Source organism: Empidonax traillii, unplaced genomic scaffold, assembly GCF_003031625.1.
Source record: "Empidonax traillii isolate 1590-97213 ecotype Southwest subspecies unplaced genomic scaffold, ASM303162v1 scaffold1662:size100254, whole genome shotgun sequence".
NCBI classification, from domain to species: domain Eukaryota; kingdom Metazoa; phylum Chordata; class Aves; order Passeriformes; family Tyrannidae; genus Empidonax; species Empidonax traillii.
Window position 1 is genome coordinate 6,602 of NW_020956855.1, and position 20,627 is coordinate 27,228.

Below are 20,627 nucleotides of genomic sequence, written 5' to 3' on the forward strand. Positions count from 1 at the left end.
CTCGTTCGCACAATTCCACGGCGGAAGCTGCAGTGGGATAAACTGGCACCGGTGGGGTGGACTGGGATTGCTCTGGCTGCTCCTCAGCGTGGAACAGCCCCGAGGTCTCACCTCTCCGAGCAATCTCCTGGCTGCTGGTCCCTGTGCCACCCAGGCTGGGCACAGAGCTCCGCCTGGAGAAGCCTCCTGCAGAGTTTGGGTGGCCCCAATTCCAAAATCTTTCCGTGCCTCCTCCTCAAGTCGAGTCATCCAAGCCTTTATTTGGGTGCTCGGAGCTGGACTTGCAGAGCCTGTCCATGATCCCCTGCAGCATCGGCTGGACAATCCCCAGGAGAGGGCGCTGGGAGGAGTCCCCATCCCAGCAGGCTTCCATCAGCTGCCAGCATTCCTCGTCGAACACCGGGAGACGCTCCGGCCGCACTCCTGGAGAATGGAAAAGGTCGCTGAGACATCACTGAGGCTCCTCAGGTGGGGGGCACTGCCAGAGGATGGGCAGCACATGGAGCCATGGGATCACAGCCCGGATTGGGTGGGAAAGGGACCTAAAAGCTCACCCAGTGCCACCCCCTGCCACGGGCAGGGACACCTTCCACCAGCCCAGGTTGCTCCAAGACCCGTCCAACCTGGCCTTGGACACTTCCAGGGATCCAGGGGCAGCCACAGCTTCTCTGGGCAACCTGTGCCAGGGCCTCCCCACTCTCCCAGGGAACATTTTCTCCCCAATATCCCACCCAACCCTGCCCTCTGGCAGTTTAAAACCATCACCCCTTGTCCTGTCACTCTCTGCCCACACAAAAAGTCCCTCTCCCTCCTTTTTTAAGCGCCTTTTAGGCTTTAAGGTCTCCCTGGAGCCTTCTCTTCTCCAGGCTGACGCCCCTCCAGCTCTCCTAGCACATTTAAATTTCACCAGGAGTCTCCTTTCTGCAACTATTTGGGAGCAAAATGATCTAAGGAAAAAGGTTCCCCCCCCCTACCCATCCACCTGCACATTCCAGTGCCTCTGGGAGCCAGTTCAACGTGGGAATGAGCAGCAAGTGCAGCCTCCTGGCCAAATGGGAGACTCACTCATCTGAGTTAATCTTTTTCACATGAGAAGGGGGAGAGTTTGCAGGGACAGGAACTGAGGGACGAAGGGTAAAGCAATCATGATCCCAGGACACAGCACGAGGGGTTGAGCTGCCAACAAAACCCAGCACTCACTGAACCCCTCCCAGCCAGGCACAGGAGTGAGTTTGTATTTTGGGGAACACCTGCCCCAGTGCTTCTCTCCACACCCAGCTCCCTCAGCAAGGCTGCTCATGGAGCAGATGGATGTACAGAAACCTCCAGGAGCTGCAAGGGATTAAACATTCCTCAGGGGATCAGGCCTGGCTGGCTCTGGGGGCTGGGGTTACATCACCAGGGTTGTGCTGCTCCATGGGTTAAGGGTGTGCAGGCACAGCTCCCGTGCTGATGGAGAAGAGCTGCTCAACCAAAAGCCCCTTTTTTATGCTGCTCATTTTAGGTCAACTTTCAGTGGAATCTGTCTAAGGTAAACTAGGGAATGTTACTCTTTAGAGTGTCCTAAAAACATCCTGGCCTGGATCAGGAAGTGTCCAGCAGGAGAAGGGCAGGGATGCAAGTTCTGGTCACTCAGTCCAGGAGGGACATTGTGGGGCTGGAGCGTGTGCAGGGAAGGGAAGGGAGCTGGGGAAGGGTCTGGAGCACCAGGAGAGCTGAGGGAGCTGGGGGGGCTCAGCCTGGAGAAAAGGAGGCTCAGGGGGGACCTTCTGGCTCTGCAACTCCCTGACAGGAGGGGCGAGCCAGAGCAAGCCTCTGTACCTCTCCTGACGTTGTTCCACAGGTGATCTTTGCTTGCACATCTCTCAAAAGCCTCTGGTAACTTCACGTGGCCCGAGCAGATGTACCAGAAGAGAATCCCAAAGGCGTAAACATCCACTGAGTTATCGTACTTCCCTGGAACAAAAGCACATCTGATCAGCAGGACAAACATCCCCCTCACCAGTGCAGGCTGAGGACTCGTTTAGTGTCCAGCTTCTTCAAGTTTAAACCACAGCTTCACTGCCACAAGGCAAGAGTGGGGGGGAAGGAACACAGCAGCAGTCACGGCCAAAGGTAAAAGTTAAGATTTTCCAGTTCTCAGGTTTTTTACACTTAAACTTCACCCACTAAATCAGCCAAGACTGAGCACCCCAGGTGCCCCAGGGCTGAGTCAGTGCTCAGGTCTAAGCTCAAGGCCCAGCCCATGGCCAGGAGAATTTCACTGTTATTAAGAACCACCTCAATAACATTAAATAACACTCTAAATTAAACACAAACAGGGTTGACCCAATTTGATTTCAATCTTGCCCAAGCAGGGGCAGCTCTGACAGACCACAGGGATTCTGGTAAGTGATGTATGAACCTCTAAGTGCTACTGGAAGGCTCAGGAAAACCCTCAGAGAGCCCCTGGGCCAGAGGCCCAATGCAGGATGATCCTTCCTGAAGGATCTGCCTATGAAAGCCAACTATTCCCAGCTTCCTAATAACCAATAATTTAACTTTCCAACTGCAGTAGCATTAACCACTCCAGCAAAGCTTATCAATCCCACAGTTCTCTTTCAAAAAGACTGACACAAAACCACACCCAGCATCCACTGGAAGCATTGTCATCTGGGGCTTGTCCTCTCATCCCTTTCCCCTCATCGTGGCCCTCACAATCCCAGGCAAGAGCAGGAGGCCAGCAGTGGGTTCAGTGGGGGGAACATACCTGTGAAGAGCTCAGGAGCCATGTGAATGGGTGTGCCCACAATGCTGCCAGACATCATGGCCTCTGGTTTGCAGAACCCCAGGTCAGTGATTTTGGCTCGATTCTTTTTGTCCAGCTGCAGGAGAATCCACACAGAGGCAGCTGACAACCACGCCGCTCAGTCCCAGGGCTGCCTTTCAACAACACCAGGGTTCTAAAACTGTTTACGCTGGGGAGGGTTTGGGCACTTGTTCTTAAGGAGCTGCTCTGATGGATTGCCTGGCTGCTCTTGGACACTCACCTCGCAGAGCTCAGTGCCAGGACATGCCTCCACCTGTCTTCTACATCAAGGGTGTGGCTGGCATTTAAGAGAAGCAGGAACTGGAAATCCCACTTGGAGCTCAAGCTGCCTACACTGCAGAGGAGCCACTGCACTGCTCCCTTTGCCCCGGGCCTGGTGCCAGAAGAGGAGTGAGGGAAACCTCCACTGCCAGGCCAGCTTATTCCTTCACTTAAAGCTTCTCCCTCCCACTAAAGAGGTCTTGCAAGCCTCCAGGATCAGCCAGGTGATGCCAGAGTGCTCCTTACCAAGACATTTTTCAGCTTGATGTCCCTGTGCACCAGCCCCTGGCTGTGCAGGTACCGGATCCCTTCCACCACATCCAAGGCAATCTGCAACCGTGTCTCCAGTTCCAGCCCGGCCTGAGGAACAAACACACACACACACACACATTTCACTCCTGCAAGTGCAACTTACCTTCCCTCACTCTTATTTACCAAACCCAAGCAATTCCAGCTTTGTCTTACAGACCAATATATATAGATTTAGATGTGTTTTTTTTTTTAAATTAGACAATTGGGTGGAAAGGGAACTTAAAGCTCATCCACTTCCACCCCCCCATGGGTAGGGACGCCTTCCACGAGCCCAGGCTGCTCCAAGCCCTGTCCAACCTGGCCTTGGGCACTCCCAGGGATGGGGCAGGGATGTATAAAATCTGTTTAACACACACAGCCCCAGGTTGTTGGTACCTTTAGCCCCGTGTAGAGGTCCCTGTGCAGCCGCTCCATGATCAGCAGCACAGCGATGCTGGAGCCTCCTCCATAGCCATAATCTATCACGGATCCATGGAGGTGCACGAGCCTCTCATGTGTCTGCAGGGACCTGGGGGAGGTTCAGCACAGAAAACTGGTCATTTTTATCCCTTTCAGCCCAGGCCAAGCCTCCCCTCCTAAAGAGAATGTGCCCAGGAGCTGCAGCTTTAGCACAGCAATAAGGTCCTGTGCAGGAAAAATTCACAGTTCAGAGCACCACAAGAATATCCAGCTGTCTGAACCAATTAAACTCAAAAAAAGCCCTATTAAAGGTTATAGTTCCAAAAAAAACACCCCTGTACTATTTCAGCTGTCTGTGCTGAAGCACCTGCCTGCAGCTGTTTACTGAAAACAAGCTGCTTTCTGCACTGCAGAGCCATCATTTTCCTCTGTGGATTCAGACAGGTTGGGAAAGGAGGGATGATTCAACACCAAAAATCAGGGGAGAAGAACTGTTTGTTGTAATAGTCTATTAATTCTAATTTACTCCTGCAAAACAGCAGGAATTTGAAGAGCACAGACCCCAGGGAACCAGCTGGAGGCAGGGAGGAGGATGTTTGCCCACCCCTCTGTGCCTCTTACACCTGGCAGAGGTGTCCTGGCAAGGTCAGGAATGGCAGCTTGGCATTCCATGGGGTCAAGTCACTGACTCCAGAATAAAACCAGAGGGAATCAGGCCCTGCCTGTGCAATTCCAGTGTCTGCAGCACAACTGGAGGTGGCACTCAGGGCTCTGGTCTGGGGGACAAGGTGGGGATTGGGCACAGGCTGGACTCTGACCTTGGGAGGCCTTTTCCAGCCTAAATGACCGTGGCATTGAGGAGAAGGAGGAAAAGCCCTGGGGATACACACCTCATATAGTGAAACTCAAGTGCAAGGTCGTTCCAGTGCTTCTCATCTGGGGGAACAACAGATTTGAGGGCGCAGGGGAAGTGCCCCCCCCAGCTGTCACACAGGTACACCACTCCGTACTGCCCTCGGCCCAGCTCCCGGCCCAGCTTGGGTTTGCCTGCAAGGCACAACAGCCAGGCACACTCAGACACCACAGCACGTGGAGCCAGGCACTAAAACACACGGATTTCTCCTGCAAATTCCCAGCCTGGCAGCCCAGAGCCTGCTACGGGCCCACAGCAGCATCCAGGGAACTGGGGATGTGCCAGCGGGAACGAAACACCCCTCCTGCTCCTCCCAGTGGGAATGAAACACCCCTCCTGCTCCTCCCCACCCAGGGGCTGCCTCAGGAGGAGGGGGAGGGTAACACAGGCTGCTCACCGTGCAGCAGCACATCCTGCAGGGATCTGCTCTCCAGGGACAGCCGGGCCAGCCGGGGAGCGTGGTCCTTCCGCACCTTCAGCCACAGGTCCTCCGTCCTCTCCAGCCTGCCAGAGTGGCCATCCTCCAGCTGCAGGAGACACCACACACACACACACACACACACTGTCACCCTGCTGCTGCTCTGGAGCCACACTGGAACAAGGTTGACAGGCCCTGAACGTCCAGTTTAAAAAATAAGACCTGGTGTCAGAGCTCTCACCTCAGCTCTCCCCACAGAACGGCTGCGTTAACTGCACCAGCTGCTCTTTCAGCTACTCCTGGAATTCAAATTCCTCTCCCCCAAATGGCACAGCCCAAAACAAACCCTGCTGAGCAGCTGCCCGCACTCACCTGCCGCAGAGAAGCTGCAAAGGCCTCGTGGGAGCTGTTGAGCCTGGTCCTGAACTGGCTGCAGATGCTCTTGGCCAGCTTGGAAGCGCTGAGGCTCTCGATGGCATCCTGGGCCACCTTCCTCTTCCAGTCGCTGGTGATAGCAGGGGGGCTGACCCACGTGATCCGCTGGATTATCTGGGAAAACGGGACACAAAGCTCAGGCATTGACACCAAAAAAAAAGTCCAGGGACAGTGGATTTGCTCAGACACCTTGTAATGACACGGTCATCTGCACACAGATCTGGGCTACATAATTACCTTGGAGTAATTGCTAATTATTGACTCGGAGGGAGGTGAGGCCCTGGCACAGGTTGCCCAGAGAAGCTGTGGCTGCTCCTGGATCCCTGGAAGTGTCCAAGGCCAGGTTGGATAAACTTGGAGCAGCCTGGGCCAGTGGAAGGTGTCCCTGCCCGTGGCAGGGGGTGGCACTGGGTGAGCTTTACGGTCCCTTTCCCACCCAACCCATACCAGGATTCCATGGTTCTAACCCAGAGGCACTGGTCCCAACACTGCTGTACATCCCAACAAGATGGTCTGATTGGTCTGAGCAGCTGCTCAGTTCATTCCTACAACACAACCATCCCTTCCCAACCGACCAGGAACGGCTCCAGCAGCCACCAGCTGGAAAACCACACGGCTGTGGTGCAGCTTCTGGGCTGAGGGAAGTGGCAGCATAAGCAGGAGCCCAGGGAATCAGGGAGAGAGAGGCTCCCAAAGTGGTAAAATCGACAGGGAAGCTTCTTTTTGCTGGGCAATCCCGGGGTTTGGAATGCACCACTTCCTGTAATTCCCGGGTGATTCAGCTGCCCTGCCCCACCCTCTATTGGAGGCCACAGAAATCCAGGGGCTGCACAGCCAGGCTGGGTCCCTCTGCCAGGCTGGAGGAGCAGCTGAAGATTTGTCTGCACTGCACCTCTCTGGGATAGAGTGGTGCTCCCCTCACCCATCCAAGGAATCTCAGGAGGGAGAAGGCAGTAAAGGTCAGCAGCGGCTCAGAGCAGGGATTTCACCACCATCAGTGTCTTAACAGACAGAAATTTAACATAAAAACCAGAGCAAATCTGGTCTGCTCTGGGGGGGAGAAGAGTGAATTGACCTAAATCAAGATACACTGCAAAACAAGCAAACAAAAACCCACAAGGAACCCACAAACCCAAATAAACAACATTACTCCAAACAGTCACGAGTTTCAAAAGGCCCTTCAGGCCTTGGCTCAGGAAAACACTCAGGAGGTCTTTGCTTTACATTAAGTATTGGAATCATGGAATCTCAGACTGGTTTGGGTTGGGAGGGACCTTAAAGCCCATCTTGTACCACCCCCAGGGACACCTTCCACCAGCCCAGGCTGCTCCAAGCCCTCTCCAACCTGGCCTTGGACACTTCCAGGGATGGAAATCCTCAGGAGTAACCGCTGGAGGTGCCCATACCTGTTTGATCTGTTCCCACAGCATCCTGGTCACTGTTGAGCCAGAGTGGAAGGTGACTTCCACATGATAAGCTGCATTTAGGATCTGGAAAGCAGGAAAAGACGTAAGTCTGGGAAACTTTGCAAGCCATAAACTTTGACAGACCCTCTAAAAATGAAAAAAGAATGTGGTATAACCCATGAATCACTTGGTTAATTCACTTACTGCATTGAGCTCAGAGGTGTTTCTAGGCTGTAATCTGTTTTTATATACAGATTTAGGAAAATTAAGTGTTAGGCCCTTAAGTTTTAGCACCTCCCTTAATGACCCCAAACCCCACCCATTCCAGAGCTGTGTTTCCCTGGGTATCTCCATCTCCCACCACCCTCCCTGGCTCAGGAGAAACCCAGTGATAAGAACTCTCTCTCCGAAGAGCCACTCCAGCCACGGGTACCTGTTTGAGATAATTGCTTGTGATGTGCACAGAGCCGTCCTTGGGCTTCTCCAAGCTCCTCACGGGATGCACTGACACCTCCCAGGACTCCTCCAGGCTCTTGAGGCACCTCTCCAGAGTCCCCACAAAGCTCTCCCTCAGATAGTCCACTGAGCTGATCAACTTGTTGGCAACTGCTTGGTTTAACCGGGAAATAATCAGTTCCTGGATCTGCTTAATGCAGCACTTGATGTCCTTGGAGCTGACGGGCTCCCCGTTCTCAGGGATGATGATATCTGCACACAGGAAAGGCAAGAGACACCCTTGGTGGTCACAGGGTGGAAACGACGACTCCTGAGAGCTGCTCTGAACACCCAGAGCAGAAGCTTCTGCTCCAAAAGCCTCTTTTTTCCCCTCCCTCCACCTTCAGAGGTTCCTTCCTTTAGACAAAGCTGTGTTTCTGTCCAGTGCAGCCCAGGAAATCCTTCCAGGCACTGCTGGATGGCCAGAGGGAAGGGATGGAACAGCCACACCAGGTACATGGCATTTTTTTCCTGGTGCCTTGGAAAGGTCCATCACCAGCTGGGTATTTTCAAGCCAGCACCAAACAATCCCTGCCCTGTAACCACTCCAAAATACTCTTGTTGCTCCCAGGAGCTGCAAACCTCATCCCTGGATTTTGGCCAGCGCCAGCCCAGCCTACTTAAAACAAAGGCAGGGGATCGGCAGATGGCATCAGCTCCTCAAAATAACACCTCCCTTTCCTTCAGGGGAGCACTCCAAGTGCTGAGAGCCAACAAGATGCTCCAAGTGGCGTGTGTGTTGGGCAAATAAACGTGCCCAAGGATTTCCTGCAGGTGGTTTATCTCGTGCTGCCCCTGAACACGCTCCTGGCACGGGCAGAATCCTGAGCTCAGGCACTGCAGGGCTCCAAGGCTGGGACACGTGGAATACAGGAATTATGTCTGCAGTTTGGGCCTCTCTCGACCCTCAGGCAAGCCCTCAGTTCTCCAAAGCTGATTTCTAACCTAAAAGCCCCCGAGTTGTTTCTGATTTTACTTCAAGCAGACAAATCTCCCTCCCCCATCCCAGTGTAGCGCGTTCCCTTGGAACAGAAGTGATTGTTACAGCAAACCTCTGGCAAGCAGAGAAAAGGAGCTGTGGAGCACCAACCCACAAACCTCCCCTGCGCTGCCACTGCCAGACCACACTCCCACAGCCAGAATTTGGGGGGCCTCTCGCCCTTCACAGCTTACACACCATCCCCTGGGCTTCCAGCTCGGAGCTCCTGCAGTTCTGCTACTGGAAGAGGTGGTGAGAACTCTCACATTTCCCCAAAACACACTCCATGCCAAGCCTTGGGAGCACAACGTGTTGTGTTGATTTTCTTTCCTTTTTTTTCAGAAGACTTTCCCTACCCAGAAGGATTTTGCTTTGGAAGGGTCTAAACCCAAGTGTCTTATGCAAAACTCTCTCAAAGAGACTGAGCAGAAAGCACCAAATGAACCTTCGCTGCTGACACTGAAATGGCTTTTTTTTTTCCTTAGGGCAGATTTATTCCCAAATCTCAACACAGCCACTGAGGCAACGTGGAGAGAGTTGTTCAGTTCTTCATGGAGCAGGGAATTAAAAGAAATTAAATACCTTAAACCCAGAACAGTGCAGGAAGGTCTAGGGGGGAAAAGTCTGACTCAGAAGAAACCTGCTCAGGCCTCTCATTTAAGGGTGGTGCTTTTTACCCAACAGATACTACTGAAAAATCAAATCTTTGGGCATTTTGGTATATTCTGAATGTCTGAACATTGTGAACCTTTGTGCATTTTGCACATTCTGAACCTTTGTGTGTCTGGCACGTTCTGAACGTCTCCAAGTCTCTTGTCCAGACCACCATCCCCCCATCCCTTGCAGAAGGCAAATACCACTCTCCCCTTCTCCTTTCAAGCCCCCAACCCCTCCATTCCCAGCGGTGCAGTCACCTTTGAACTCCATGCTGGCAGCGTCCTCCAGCAGCTCCTCCTTCATGTTGCCCAGCGTCTCCACGATCATGTCCTTCATCTCCTCCTGCTTGCGGTTGGCGATGCCCATGAGGGACTCGTAGAGCTCGTTCTCCTTCCTGCGGGTGTACTCCAGCCTCTTGGGGGTGATCTGCAGGTCCCTCTGCATGTCGAAGGCCTGGTTGATGAAGATGTTGAGGCAGCGGCAGTGCAGCTCGTTCAGGCTCGTGGCCGCCTCCACCAGGTGCTTCTGCAGCACCTGCCTGGAGAAGGTGCTCAGCAGCCTCAGCTTCTCCAGCTGCTCCACCAGCATGCTCTGGGCCTCCCCGCAGCTGCAGTGGTTGGAGCTCAGGTACTGCAGGTCCAGCAGCTGGCAGTGCAGGGAGGATTTCTCGCCGTCCGCTTTCCGGGGGGAGATCAGCTCGGCCCCGGCCTCGGGCACGCGGAAGAAGAAGATGGGCAGCGAGAACTTCTCCTTGATGGTTCTCAGCTCGGCCTGGTCCGACGGGGAGAGCTGGGCCTCGCTGATGGCGAAGGTCACCACGGGCAGCACCTGGTTCACAAACTCCCCCAGGGTGTCCTCCGCCGGCTGGAACCCCCGGCACGGCGCCACCACCACGTCCACCTCCTGGGGGCAAACACCGACGCGTCTGAGCGGGTCCTCGCACGCGGCAGCGCGGCACAACCCACACCAGAACCACTCAAAACCCCCCCGGGAAGTCCTGGAGTCTCAATCACAGCATCACCCGCGAGGCTGATCCCACGGGGATGCCCCCACATGGGGCTCAGGGCCTGCCGACTCCAAAGCTCTTGTTTTGGACCTTTGAGTTTTAGCCTGGCTGAGAATAAAACTTCCACCGAGCGTCCCAGGACCACAGAACAACTGGAATTCTTCAGCTTGTACCTGCCCCATTTTGCAGCAGCCTCCCCTGCTGATGTCTCCCAGACATCCATGCTGCCAGATTCCCGTGAGTGGGAAGCACTACACGAGCCACTACTGCCAAGAAAAAGGCAGCACAACAACCTGAGTTCCCAGCCAGGAGAACAGATGGCTGTGACAGGCTTGGTTATGGCTTTCTTTAAATCCAACTCAAAGCTAAAAGATGGATTTTGTTTTAGTTGTTTTCTTACTGCACAGTTCTGCTGCTGTGACAGCATTTCTTACCAACCCTACTGCAAAGGGCCAGCTTGCAATCTGCTTCCTTCCCTTCCAAGGAAGATGGGAGTCCCCTTTGGACGTGCAAAGATCAGTGTTAGAATCCCATACATCACTACTAAAATAAGGAAGGAAAGGCTCTGAACTGAAGAGACAATTTCAAGTACCATCCTTGGCTCACAACAGAGGGTGATAATTAACAATCCTTCAATCATTTCTCCTGACCACCCTTTAAGAGCTCTCAGGAAGCCACTCCTGCCCCCAAACCTGGCTGGGGCAGAGGAGCTGAGCAGAAGGGGATGTGCAGGGCTGCAGCATCCCCCAGGAGCTGACTCACAGCAGCCACTGTAAACAAAGGAGGAAGCCAGAGCTGTCTCCAGGAGACGGGGAGAAAACCAACACACAGCACCCACCACCCCGAGCCACCAGGCCTGCTGCTCCCACAGAACACCTCGGCCAGAGAGAAAATATGTCTTGCCCACCCCTTGTTTTGGTTGGTTTCCCCTCCCCAAAACATCCTAGGGATGTTTCAGCACCATCCCCGCAGCCCCACTGGAGGATTCACGTGGGGAATACCTGTGACTCACGCTGGATTCCCGCAGCTTTGCAGCTGGGCAGGCTGCTCAGCAACACTCCTCACCCGGCTGGGAGCAGCAAACTGCCCTCAAGGAACCTCAGCCCTGTTCTCCTGCACTGAAAAGGCCCTTTATAAAACACCAGAGCTTCCCACTCGGCCACCTGAAGGTCGGGAGGGCAAATATTGGGAGTTAAAGCTCTGCCACTTGAAATGGGGTGCTGAGGTGCTGCAGACACCAGCACAGAGAAAAGAAATGAAAATCAAGGGTCAAGCAGACCTGGACCTCCACTAAAACAAGTGGAGCCTCTGCTGAATGCACCCAGGGACCACTGAACTGTGCCAGTCTACTAAACCAACAGATAACTCCTCCTTTCCAAAGCACTTTAAAGCATTTCTTCGCTCCATCCCCAGAGGGCCTTGTCCTACTTTTCCCGGGCTCGGGGCAGTTTAATCACTGTTTGCTCAGTTAACTGAGGGGCTGAAAACCAACCCAGTTTAGTCCCATTTTTACCCAAACTCCTACTGTGACTGAAGGCCAGTCTTTTTCTGTGCCCATTTGATACTTTGCCTTCCAAGAACAGCCTGTGACTCACTCAAGTCTGACAGTCACTGCATTTATTACACATGGGAGCTCATTTCATGCCTCCCTATTAATCTGAGGAACATTTATACCCTCAGATCCTACTTAGAATCTTTTTTTGTTGTTGTTGTTGTTTTACACACACTTCCCCCACCCAATTTTTCTGAGAATTTGCCAGTTTGTTCTGTTTCCATGGGGATCTGAGGCACCAGTAACAGAGAGAATCCCCTGCAAGAGAAGTGATCTACACCACACTCTGCTGTCCTGTACAGAACTTGGACTTTAACCTCATTTTTGGGGGGAAGAAAATTTAATTTTACCTTTGCTGGAAGGGCCAAAAAAAAAAAAACCTCAGCCAACACAAAGCTTTTTTGTGCTAACACTACAAAACTGCATGCATTCCTTTAAAAATATTCCTCTATCTTCCTATAAACTGAAATATGTTTGGATGTAGAGATTAAAAACACTCCCAGGCAGGAGATCAGAGCACATTCCTCCAGGTTTTACGCAGGATGGCCATAAATTATCACCCAGCAGGTACTTAAGCACATCCTCTGCCACTTTTAAGAGCCAAGGATTCCTGTGCCCTGAATCACTGCTGCAGCACCTGAGGAAACACAATAAACCCAAATCAACCCAGCTCTCCTTCTCCATTCATTTCCCAGCTCTGTCACAGCAGAGGAACCTTTTTCTGTCCCTACAAACCTTCCTTAAAGCTTCACAGCCCGAGATTCCAAGTCCCACAAAACAGGAGAACAGCAGGGAAAAAAAAAAGGAACTTCTAAAGCCCATCCAGAGCAAAACCACCCCTCGAGAGGAGCCCATTTCAGCTCCCTGGGCACAACTGATAAAGATTTAGGGAAAGAGCCAACTGTTTGCTCCCACTGTAAATCTAATAATCTGTCTGGCTAAATGGATTACTCCCCATGACCCACATGAATTCCTGTGCACAGAGATCCCCAAGGAATAGAGCAGCTTTGCCAAAGGGTTGGGTTTTTTTTTTTCCCAAGCCCTGATATTTGATGTTTAAAAATAACCAAGTTCACCTACCCAGTAGCACAAGGTTCTCACAGCAGCCATTCCATGTAAATGAAAGTTTGGGCTCCTTCCTCCCCCCACTTCTCCTGTGAGGCAGGTTTGGATTAAGACACAGAAAATCAAGGATGGTGCCATCCTGGCTATCAGGCTGCAGAAAAATCCCTCAGGGTGCTCCAGTGGCAGTTTGATATTAAAACCAGGAATATTCTACACTTTTTTTTTTATTTACTTCCAAATAAAAAAAGGAGTTTGGTTTATTTGGATATTGTTAACTTACAAATAATTCAGTCTCTCTTTACTGGAATAGTGTTGAATGTTCAAATAACAACAAAGTGGTTTTAAATATCTAAAAGGGGAGGTTATGAAATACAAAAAAAAAAAACCCAGATGAAAATATGGGGACTTCAGGGAAGAAATGGGGTAAAATTCAGACTGATTTCCCTCTCCCTCTGTCCAAAAATGTGCTGAGCTCCTCCAAGTTCTTTGGGCAAACCTAAACCCTTAAGATCAGTGCTGGATATCCTGTTAACATCCTGGATGTAACTGTAATTAGAGTCAGAGTTTTGTTCCACGAGAAAAGAAGAAGCAGAAGTTCCTTCAGAGCTGTTCTGCAGACATGAGATTTTTTGGACAGTGTCCAGAAACCTCCTCCATTGTGGCTGTGGATGGAAATTCCACTGGTTACAGAAGCCCTGTCCATGACAGGCAGGTATTTACTCAAACTTCACTGCCTGGCCTACACTGAGCAGGGCTGGAGAACTCTCATTAGTTGGAAAAGGGGCATAAAACAGGTCTCAGTAGGAGGCCAAACTCTGGGATTTACCAGGAATTTACCAGGGAGCTGTCCCCCAGCCCCATCACCTGGACAATTAATCAGGATCTCCTATCAGCCTTTATAAAAAAAAAGTCTGTTTGTCCTTCAGGCCCTTCAATGCACATCAGGAATCCTTTGAATCCATCTGAGGCTGATTCACCCTCCCTTCTCCTTCTACTGGAAGAGCTTTTTTTATTCCACCAACCCTTTTCAATTTAATCTGAGTAGCTGTTTTCATCTCAATGTCCTAAATATCCCCGAAGGCAGACAGAGGGATCTTTGTGGCTCCCAGGAGAAGCTGAGGGAGGGCTGCAGGGCTGGCCCAGGGAACAACCTAAGCAAGGCACAGACAGGGACAGCTCCAGAGCCTTCTATGCCCAGCAAGGCAGGAGTTTGGAGGCAGAAGACCCAGAACAGGCATTGCCTCTGCAGCACCAGCAGCTCTTTAGGGCACCTTCTTGCTCTCAACACCTGCAGCTTCCAGGGACAGCACAGAGATGCAAAAAAGCCTCTCCTCTCCCAAAGGGTGGAATTAAGGAGTTTTTTGCTGACAATAAGCTCTTCAGGACAGAGCTGGGGTCCATATCCTTGTATGAGAGCTGCTGGCTGTCACGAGACAGTAGAGCCAACTCTGAAGGACTTTGGGATTGAGGCAAATTTCAGGAGACACTTGGAGTTCTAAGCTTGGCTCCTGAGATGGATGGAAACACGAGAGAGGAACAACAATGCCAAAGGCTGGACCCGATCTCAGATCTTTTCCAACCTAATGGATTCTGTGACTCAACACCAAAACAAAGGCCCATCAGCACAGACAGCGACGTCCAGTTACAACCCCAACACCAGCCTCCAGCTTCTCTCCAATTAGCAGGACCTCTCTGACTGAGAGGTGGCCCCATTTGCTCCATCAGGGACTGCAGTGGTAGATCTCCCCCCGGGCAGGGACAGCACCCCCCGCCTACCTTGAGCAGCGAGTAGGGCAGCGTGACCTCCAGCTCGGCGATGCGGTGGGCAGGGTCCTCGGGGTCCCCCTGGATCTCCAGGTCCTCCTCGGGGATGGTGTCCCAGTGGCCCCTGTGAGCTGCCAGCACGTGCACCAGCTCGTACTGCTGGGGCAGGGCCAGGCTCACGCGGGTCTGGCTGCCGTGCGTGAAGCGGACGCGCCGCCTCTTGCAGCTCTCCTCGTTGCTGATCTTGGTGGTGGGGAGCAGCTTCTCCCCCAGCAGGATGTTGAGCAGCTGGCACTTGGCACTGCAGTTCTGGCCCAGGATCAGCAGGCAGGGGTGCCAGCTCACGGAGCGCTGCAGATGCTCCTCCTCGTGCCGGGGGAAGGAGATGAAGTTCTGCCCTGGAAGCGGGGACAGGCTCAGTTAGGAGGGGTTGGAGGGACAAGCCCCACCTCTCGGAGCCCCCTGAAGGCCAAAGCTGCCCCACAGCCCATCCAGAAACCCACAGAGCACCAGGGTCTGTGTCAGTGACTCAGCATTCCTGCTGCACCACCAGCAGGTTCGTTCCCACAAAGCCACCTGAGTGCTCTGTCCCTGTTCTTCTCCCCCCCCAGCACGTGGGATTTTGGGGACCTGGATTAGCCCTGTGGGTCCCTTCCAACTGAGGGTATTCCATGATGTTATTCCACTGGAAAGAGTCCACACTGAGCTCTTCAGCAGGTTAGAGGGGGACTCACGGAAGGCCCAAAAAGTCAAGATAAAACAGCTGTCAAGGTCAAAACAAGCAAAGGTTTAATCCTGCCTGGGGCTGGAACAGTGGTTGCCCTGGATCAGGAGCTCCAGGAGGCCCAGTGGGTCACTAAGGCCAACTCTTCCCAAGTTTTTACGGCTCGGCTGTACAGAACATTCCTGTCCCATATCAGAAATAAATTCAGTCAGCTCTGAATCAGTGACAGTTCCACCCACACTTCAAAACATCAGATACTTCACATCTACCAAATCCCAGGAGCGCCACTGCACAAGCCTGCTGACCAAAATCTAGGAATATCGACATTAAAGCAGCAAACCCTCTGTTTTGGCCTCAGGGAAAGGCATTCCTGCAAAATTGCCTCCGTACATCAGGCAGACAGGACCGAGGTTGCTGAGGCACAGCAGGAGAAGGAACAGCCTCTGCCAGCAGTTCCCTACAACCAACAGCCACAGCACCTCCAGGAAGTGCCCCACTTCCAGCAGCTGGGGAGGGAAGAAGAGCCAGAAGGTTCTGGAGCAGCCCAAAACACAGCAACAGCTTCACCCCCTGGAGGCACCGCCAGCAAACACCTTTCCCAACCTGCCCAGCTGAACCAAACAGGCACAGTTGGACAGATTGGCGTTTTAAGAGCAGCACTTAAGCTGCAAAAGGAAATTACTCAACATCTGTATCTTCTCCAGAGCAGGACTCCCTGTAATCACCCTCCTTACTCATCTGCCAGCTGAAACCCCGGCTGCAGCATCACGGGCTAAGAATTCCAAGCTCAGAGGGATGGAACAACTCCCTGCAGTAACTCAGGCTCAGGACTGGGTTCAGCTTCTCTGTTCTCTCACAACATCCAAACAGAGCTTTGCCCACACTCAGCCTCGAGCAGCTTTGTGTCCCCCAATGCAATGGAATCACTCTGGCAGAGCAAAAAAACGTGGACACACAAACCCATCCCTCGTGTGCTGCACTTCAGGAACACAGAACAGCTGGTGCTGCAGCACAGCCAGGGCTGGGTCGTGGTCCAGACCTGGGGGCACCAAGAATGAAATGGCAAATGGAGGCACCAGCCCCCAAAACCCGCCAGGTTTTAAACCTGACACCAATTTCAAACCACCACCACGACCGCCCTGACAGGGGGGCAAACTGGCAAGTTTAGAGAGAGAATTCCCTCCAACACAGCAACTGGGGTTTGACAGGGAAGGTCCTGTTTCACCAGGGCTATTAAAATTCCTCTAATGAGTCATGTTCTGGCAGCCAAAATTGTTTCAGCATCTCCAAGCCCCAAGAAAACAAGATATTCCCATGTACCACGATACTCCTCGACACTACAAACCAAATTAAAGAGAGCACACAACACATTCTGGTCCTTACTGACACCACTCCACTCCTCTGGTTTAATTAAAGCCCAGTTGGGAGCAGCACCACGTCTAGTTCTTTGTGTCTTAGACCAGTTTAAGGCTTCTTCAACATCTTGCCTAAAATCTACTTTTCCTTCAAGTCTTCCATCTGAAAACAGACTGTTGGAGGAGTTTTCCCACCCCAACACTAAGGTGGCTCAGCAAACCCCTCTCCTGCACCTCTGCCCCCCACAAAACCCTGATTGCTGACCCCCAGAAGTCGAGTTTGGGAAAGCCTAAAAGAGAAATCACTCCTTGAAGTGGGACTGGCTCTTCTAACTGTTCCTTAAACAAGCCTTTCAAGATCCACAGCCTGGCAGAGCAGCCACATCAAGTGACCAAAGGGCCAGAGCTGGCCAGGAGCTCACACAAAGATAAGGATCTGCAAAAACCCACAAGTAGCACATTTCAGCCTTCATCTACAAGATAAAGAATTTCTTTGATCTGGTAACATTTATTGAGCCTTCTGCTGCAATCCAGACTCTCGCCCTTCAGCTACCAGGCATGAAAAAAAAAAAAAAAGCAATTCAGGAAGGGCTGCAGAGGTTTTTGAAGAGCAGAGAGGAGGCAGAGCTCCCCCTCCCCACTCCAGGCAGGCTTTGTGGGTACTGACTGATGGAAAATGATTGAAACGCAGCAGCTTCACTGAAATTATTGAGGCACACGTGGATATATAAATGGAATCACAGACTGGTTTGGGGGGCAAGGGACCCTAAAGATGACATTCCACCCCCTGCCTGCCACAGGCAGGGACACCTTCCACTAGCCCAGGCTGCTTTATCAGCACCATCCAGGCCCTGGCAGAGGCTTTAACCGTGTGTTTGTCCATCACTGGGTGTTGTTTCCCAGCACAAAGGAGGTCCAGAACCTGCAGGGATACCCCTGAGCAGCTCCTGTTCGTGACAGGACTCTTGCCAAGGGCTGGAGCTGGTGCTGCATCCTGGATCCATAAAGTGTAATCACTGGCAGACATGTGATGAACACTTCAAAACACTTCCAGGGCTCGGGGGAGTCCTGGAGCACGTGGATCCCGTGGGATGAAAGGAGGCCTGTCCAAGAACAAGGACGTCTCTCACCAAGGCTCAGCTCAAACCTCAGCCAAACACTTGGCAGGAGAGGCTGAGGTTGGATTTATGGAATCCATAGAAGCCCCAAAGCATTGACTCATCCCTTCTCCAGGGATCCTCTGCCAGCATCACTTGTGTTTCTGTTCCATCTTCAACGCTGCATGAGGAGAAACTAAATATGGCCAGACCCTCTCACTGCAAAACACTGAGGGTTTTCAGAGAAATCCTTCCATTTCTGTGCTGCTGGTCCTGACCTGCAGGAGGTTTTGGCCACCACAAGACTCATGATTAGCACAGTTCCATCAACTGAGGTGCCCAAGGCCAGGTTGGACAGGGCTTGGAGCAACCTGGGCTAGTGGAAGGTGTCCCCATGACATCCCAACTCAAACCATTTTGGGATTCCCTGATTCCCCGGTGATCTCCCAATCATTGCAAGCACAGAATAAAGAAAACAACCCCAATCAGCAGAAAGCAGGGCTGAGGGAGTTTTTTCTTAGTATTTTCACGTATTTTAGGAAAACCTGCTGCCAAGTCCCCAACTCGGGGTTTGCTTTTGCAGAAAACACACCATTTAAAAGCACCAAGAGCCAAAAGCTGCCAGACCTGAAGCTGCAGGGATCGTCCCAGCACTCGAACAAACCACTCTTAAGACGCCAATTCCCGGCAAGGCAGCCCCAGAGAACAGACAGGATTTTGTTGGCTCCTTCAGAAAGGCAGACAGAGCAAACCAGACTTGCCTTCCCCTCATAACCAGTAGCTGGGGGGCGAATTATTCCTTCCCTTGGTGGAGTTCCCTTCTCCCACCGTGAGGAGGGAGCCCCGCTGCTGCCCCCACGCTTTGGTCAGTGCCAGTCATTTGCTGATGGATTTGGCTGTCTCCTTCCTGAGTGGGATGGAAAAGAATTGATTTCTCCCCAAAGTGCCAGCCCAGGCTGACCCAGCTCACCCCAGGGGCCACTCCTGAGCAGATACTCAGCCCTGGCTGTGGGCAGAGTAACCCAGGCTGGGCTTTGGCTCTTGATCCAGAGGGCACTTCCCTTTCCAGGCTGTTCCACGGGTTTTTCAGGTGCCTCAAAAGCAAACCCTTCGCTTTGTTTTGTTTCCAAGACATCTGCATTTACTTTCACAGTTTATTTTCCACTTCAGCCCTGGGCAGTGTGTCCTGTCCACTCCACTCCCCAGTTCTCCCGTGTTTCACAAAAAGTCTGCAGAACAATTTGGTCAGAATTCCTCTCGCTTTGGTACCACCTGAAGGGCAAAAAGTGGTTCTGAATTCAGTGAGAACTGTGCTCTTTAAACCCTCTGACACTTAAAAAACTCCCCATGTTACAGAGGGGAAAAAAAACCTTCATTACCAGCCACTACAATTCAGAGAACATCAGGAATGTAAAACACAATTAAAACTGTACAGAAACAAGGAGCTCTTGTTTTTATAAATATAATTATTATTATTATTAATATAATAAAGATTCTCCAACAACCCCCTGGGGTTATTCAGGCACAAAGTTAATAAGCAATTCCAAAGCTCTGGGTTTTGGGCAAAGGCTTGTGACTTCCCAGAGCTTAAAAAAAATTAATAATCATTAATTCACAGTTATTTTGCAGTTGTGTCCATTAATTTACCGAGTCTTGCTCCTCATCCTCTCCCTGTTCCCACACTCCCCTCAACTCCCACCACAACCTCTGTACCTACGTCAGGAATACTGAATTAGTGATGCCCCCCAGATGGGGAAAGTGAACTCCCAACCAGCCAGACCCAACCTAGGGTTGTTGTTCGTTTGCTTGTTTGTTTTTTAATACACAGACAGGAGATCCCAACACTTCCATTTTCAAACCACAACCGCGAGGGTGAGACGAGCAGGGACAAGTCTCCTGGACAAGTGGCCAACAGAGATGACTCATGAAGCCGTTTGGAAATGAATGAAGAAGATCTTTATAAGAGGTTTCACGTCACGCCAAAGTCCCCTCTCACAAGACAGTCTTATGGAGAGACGGAGCTCCGCACGTGGCAGGAGAGCTCCCACCCGCAGCTCTGTTTGTCAACAGCAGCACAAAATGCCCGGGGAGCTGCTGAAGAGCCCCGCTGTTCCCACGGGACCCCCGGGGGCAAACACACCCCCCGGGGAACAGCGACCCCTCATCCCACCCATCCCCTCGTCCTGACACCCCGGCAAGGGGGAGCCGAAAAACCGGGAGAGGGAAGAAGGGAATACCCTAAGCTGGAAGGGACCCACGGGGATCATCAATTTCACACTCCTGGCCCTGCACGGACACCCCAACAAGCCCACCCTGTCCATCAGAGCGTTGTCCAAACCCTCCTGGAGCTCTGGCAGCCTTGGGGCTGTGCCCACTGCCCTGGGGAGCCTGTTCAGTGCTCAACCACCCTCTGGGGGAAGAACTTTTTCCTAAAACCCACCGAAACCACCCCCCACCCCTGCTCCCTACATCCCACCAACCCTCCCGCAGCCCCAAGCCCACCTACACCCCATCAGAGACCCCGCAGCCCCATAAAGGGAGCCCTTCACTCTCCACCGCCTTTCACCTGCCCCCCAACCCTCGCACACCCCCTCGCCCCAGGAACCCTCCGCTCACCCTCAGAACCGCCCCCCTTGCCCACCCTGATCCCCATCCCGTCCCCTCTCACCGCCGGGCGCGGGGTCGTCCCCGGGCCCCTCATCCCCGTCCCCTGCTCGGGGAGCGTCGCCGGCGGCCTCCGGGGCGAAGGGGCGTCCCTGGGAGAGCTGCACGTCGCGGAAGAACCGCCTGGTCTCGCGCAGGTTGTGCTGCAGCCGCGCCAGGTGCCGGTTGTAGTGGCCGAAGGAGCGGCAGAGCTCCCGCACGGCCCCGGCCCGGCCCGGGCCCCCCTCGCCCTCCATGTCCTCCGGGTCCGCCCCGGTATCCCCTCCCCGCCGCGCCGCGCGCTCGGGCCCGGCCAGGGCTGCCGCCCCTCTTTTTT

General features: G+C 52.7%; 1 protein-coding gene across 2 annotated transcripts; it reads right to left on the reverse strand.

Annotated features, from left to right (window-relative positions):
• Positions 1–209: 209 nt before the first annotated feature.
• DSTYK (dual serine/threonine and tyrosine protein kinase) lies at positions 210–20,554 on the reverse strand. 2 transcript variants are annotated; one of them, XM_027908237.1, is made up of 13 exons: positions 20,316–20,554; positions 14,484–14,869; positions 9,342–9,987; positions 7,387–7,661; positions 6,954–7,037; positions 5,485–5,661; positions 5,092–5,221; positions 4,672–4,828; positions 3,758–3,890; positions 3,317–3,430; positions 2,750–2,864; positions 1,822–1,956; positions 210–423 (listed from the first exon to the last, which is right to left on the reverse strand). In XM_027908237.1, exons 1-13 carry the CDS (start codon positions 20,545–20,547, stop codon positions 236–238), a joined length of 2,772 nt encoding a protein of 923 aa, XP_027764038.1. In that variant the 5' UTR covers positions 20,548–20,554; the 3' UTR covers positions 210–235. The 2 variants fall into 2 exon arrangements, with proteins under 2 accessions (XP_027764038.1, XP_027764039.1); XM_027908238.1 differs by lacking the exons at positions 14,484–14,869; positions 20,316–20,554 and adding an exon at positions 12,734–12,910 and having other exon boundaries at positions 9,342–9,998.
• Positions 20,555–20,627: the final 73 nt, after the last annotated feature.

What these genes read in the sequence shown, in the direction of transcription:
- DSTYK (XM_027908237.1), bottom strand. Translation starts at nt 20,547, where the DNA reads ATGGAGGGCGAGGGGGGCCCGGGCCGGGCCGGGGCCGTGCGGGAGCTC. An exon ending in TGCCAGCATGGAGTTCAAAG is followed by an intron (nt 7,662 to 9,341) that starts GTGACTGCACCG and finishes TCCTGTGTGCAG; the next exon opens with ATATCATCATCCCTGAGAAC. An exon ending in GCAGGATGTGCTGCTGCACG is followed by an intron (nt 4,829 to 5,091) that starts GTGAGCAGCCTG and finishes TGTGCCTTGCAG; the next exon opens with GCAAACCCAAGCTGGGCCGG.